This window comes from Tupaia chinensis, unplaced genomic scaffold (genome assembly GCF_000334495.1).
Source record: "Tupaia chinensis unplaced genomic scaffold, TupChi_1.0 Scaffold000418_1, whole genome shotgun sequence".
NCBI lineage: Eukaryota > Metazoa > Chordata > Mammalia > Scandentia > Tupaiidae > Tupaia > Tupaia belangeri.
The window spans coordinates 559,976-563,743 of record NW_006159923.1 but is presented as its reverse complement, the minus strand read 5'-3'; the positions used below and the strand labels follow the sequence as shown (position 1 = coordinate 563,743).

General features: G+C 47.5%; 1 protein-coding gene across 1 annotated transcript; it reads right to left on the bottom strand.

The window, feature by feature from the left end:
- Nucleotides 1–2,555: 2,555 nt before the first annotated feature.
- LOC102478771 (histone H3.1-like) lies at nt 2,556–2,966 on the bottom strand. The gene has a single exon (XM_006154703.3). It carries the CDS (start codon nt 2,964–2,966, stop codon nt 2,556–2,558), a length of 411 nt encoding a protein of 136 aa, XP_006154765.1.
- Nucleotides 2,967–3,768: the final 802 nt, after the last annotated feature.

The window sequence follows — 3,768 nt, the reverse complement described above, 5'->3', positions numbered from 1 at the left end:
AAAGTGAGAAAGCAAGCCACCAGATCTGGGACTTGAATCATGGTCAGTCATGTGGGAGTCCAGCTCTTTAACCACCATGCCACCAGCTGGGCCCCCTCTTGGGATTTTTTGAGCACACATGCCAAAGTGTGCCAGGCATGTTTTTCAAGCTGCTGGGTCCAGAACTTGAACTGCAGAGTTGGCTATATGGGATCCAGAGCCTTAACTACCACGTCACCTACAGGCCCCAAAGCAGGATTTTTAACAAGGCTTATTTACAAATTTCTCTTGGCTTTGAGTTTCTGTCTTTATTTAGTAGGAAAAACAAAATGTTTTTTCTCTGTTCTCGTTACACAACACAGAAGACAAGACTTCTGAGATTTCTGGTCACCAAGAAGTATATAGGGATTTCTCTCCACCAGCAAAAAAGCAAGCACTTCTGCAGTTGACACCAACTGAGTGTTCTCTCATTTAATTAAATTCTGGTACTCAACCTGTTTACTTGAAAATAGCACCAGATCCCACAGGTTAAAGCTCAGTCCCCAAGACTGCCCTCACTCTCCAACTTAAGATGCTATTTGTGGGACCAGCAGATGGCATAATGGTTATGTCACTGGACTCCCACCCAGTTGACCGTGGTTCAAGCTTTAGACACAGTGACTTAAAACACGCTAGACACGTGTGTGTGAGCCCAAAGATCCCGAGACAAGACTGGAGGAGAAGGAACTGCAGTGTACATACCCTGGGGGATGATTTCTCACTTTCTGTCTCTCTTTCTCTCTCTGTCTGTCTATAGCGCATGCTCCCGATAGCAAAAAAACTCTCTTAAAAAAAAAAAAAAAGAAAGAAAGAAAGAAAGCTATTTGGAAGCCCCAAGTTGTTTTCCCTTTGCTTCTGGCTGGCTATAAATCATGACCCATGAATTCCTCTCCTTTATAGTTCAACTGATTTTTCTAGAGGTTCAGGGAAACATTTTTACCAATTTATTACAAAGGATAGTACAAAGAATATGGATGAAGTGATCCACAGGGCAAGGTATATGGGAAGGAGCAAGGAGCGTCCATTTCCTCTCTGGCACAGCACCCTACAGGAACCTCCGCATATTCCGCAATATGGAAGCTCTTTGGCTCTTGTTCTTTTGGGTTTTAATGGAGGTTACATTATTATGTAGGTATGATTGATTGAAAAGATGATCCCTTGTGATCAACTCATTCTTCATCTCTCTCCCTTCTCTGGAGGTTAGTGGATAGGGCTGAAAGTCCCCTCTCTCTAATCTTGCCTTGGTCTTTTGAATGACCAGCTCTCATCCCTGAGTGGCTGTCAAGTTATCAGTAGTCATTTATCACTTTGGAGATTCCAAGCATTTCAGTCATGTGCCAAGAAAAGGAAAATACATACTTCACAGTAAGACAATAGACATAACATTTTACTCTTCTTGGTATATAGGGAGAGCATCTTTCAAAAGGGAGTTTTATCTTCCACTTTCAAAGGGGGAGAAAAAGCTCAAAATACCTTTCTTTACATGTTTTCAAGTCTTTTTAGCTCAAAATAATCTTACTCCAAACCACCCCATTTGTTTCATTGCTAATCACCTAACTACAAAATCTCAGCTCATTTTCCTTCTCTCTGGGTAGTGAACGTGCCCTGCAGCAAATTTAAATTACTTTTAAAAAGAGCTGGCCACAATAGTGGTCAAGAATGGGAAGTGGTCAGCAAACTTCCATGCCAAGACCTTCCTTCAATCTTAGGATAGAGGCTTCCTCATACCTTACACTTAGGCCTAAGTTCCCTTACTTACCACCTAGACTTTACACACTACCTTTCTAACCTAAATATGTTGAACTCACAGCACACTATTTTTTTCCCTTGGAGAGATTTTGTTACAGGGCACATGGGCTTGCTAGAGAGACAAAGCAAGCAGCCACACCCTGGGAGGGATGGCCACGTCCTATCTCTTCATTCTCCTCTTGGAATCTTGGGATCTTACACAGAGGCGACTGGCCTGTTTTTTTGTTTTGAGAGGTTTTTGCTATAGGGCGCGTGCGCTCGCCAGACAGACAGAGACAGAGAGACAGAAAGCGAGAAATCACCCCCAGGGAGGATGGTCACGCGTCAATCCCTTCTCCATTCTCCTCTCAGGATCTTGGGCATGCACACACACGTGCCCGGCGTGAGTTTTAAGCCACCGGGTCCGGGACGCAAACCGCGGTCGACTACGTGGGAGTCCAGCAACATAGCCATTACACTAACTGTTGGTTCCCGCGCCTAGTCTGTTTTAAGCCAATAAGTCTGGGACTCAAACCAAGGTCAACTACCTGGGAGTCCAGTGATGTCACTGCTATACCACCTGCTGGTCTCACAGCACACTAATTCTAACTAAAGATAGGACGTGAAGCCAGGTGGACTTCTGTAACTAGAAAGAGCAAAGAGGACAGAGCTAGTCATAGCTAGTCCTTCAAGAGGCCACTACAAAACGGGTCCGCCCATTTGGTTACAGCCACTTTACTGCTCAAGTGGGTGGCTCTGAAAAGAGCCTTTGGGGTAACAAGAGCACTACGGCAAGGTGCCCAAGGAGCCTAGGCTCGCTCTCCGCGGATTCGGCGTGCCAGCTGGATATCCTTGGGCATGATGGTGACGCGCTTAGCATGGATGGCACACAGGTTGGTGTCTTCGAAGAGTCCCACGAGGTAGGACTCGCACGCCTCCTGCAGCGCCATCACTGCTGAGCTCTGGAAACGCAGGTCTGTCTTGAAATCCTGCGCGATCTCACGCACCAGCCGCTGGAACGGCAGCTTGCGGATCAACAGCTCAGTGGACTTCTGGTAGCGGCGGATCTCGCGCAGTGCCACCGTGCCCGGCCTGTAGCGATGAGGCTTCTTCACCCCGCCAGTGGCTGGTGCACTCTTGCGAGCCACCTTTGTAGCCAGCTGTTTGCGCGGTGCCTTGCCGCCGGTAGACTTGCGCGCCGTCTGCTTGGTGCGGGCCATCGCTCTAGTGTTACTTGCTCCGGTGCTCGAGATTCCTCCCTCTGTTGCTCCTCAAACAGCAAAACCCACGCTCTGTGTCCACTTTTATAGAGCCTGCTGAGTTCCCATTGGTTGGCCTCCATGTGGCGTGATGTCTGGCTGTGTTGTAATTGGCTTGTGTTGCGCTCCTCAGGGTTACCCGCGCTTTATATTCACGTCTGTTTGCGGTGCCCAGCTAAAACTGGTGCCTGCTTGTCTATGGGTAATCTGACTAGCCAGGCAGTAAGCTCACATCTTTCCCTGCATGGTCATTTTTTTCCTCCGTGTACCTCTTCTCCCTACCCCTTCATCAGGATGGGAAGAACTTTCCAGACAGAGAGAGGAAAAGTGAGAAATCACCCCTCAGGAGGATGGCTATGGAATGCCTTCTCCTCCCTTCTCCTCTCAGGGTTTTGGGTATGCATATGCACCCAGCGTGATGTTCAGGCCTCCTTTTTCGTGACTGGAAAAACAGAGTTGGCTGTATGGAATCCAGCACCTTAAGCACCACATCGCCTGCTGGTCCCTCACCCAGCATATTTTCAAGCCATCAGGGTCAGATTTGAACTGCTGTGGACCATGTGAGATCTGGCTCCCTTAACCACTATGCTATGGGGTCAGCCCAAGTGTTCATTCTTGTTGAGTAAATCCACATGGAGGAGGAAATGATCACAGATGCACAGAGGAATGACGTTCTGTGGACAACTGTGTACATATGGTATTAATCTCTAAATTAGAAGGACAAGACTGGCTGACCTACATGTAGCTATGACAGCATCTAAGA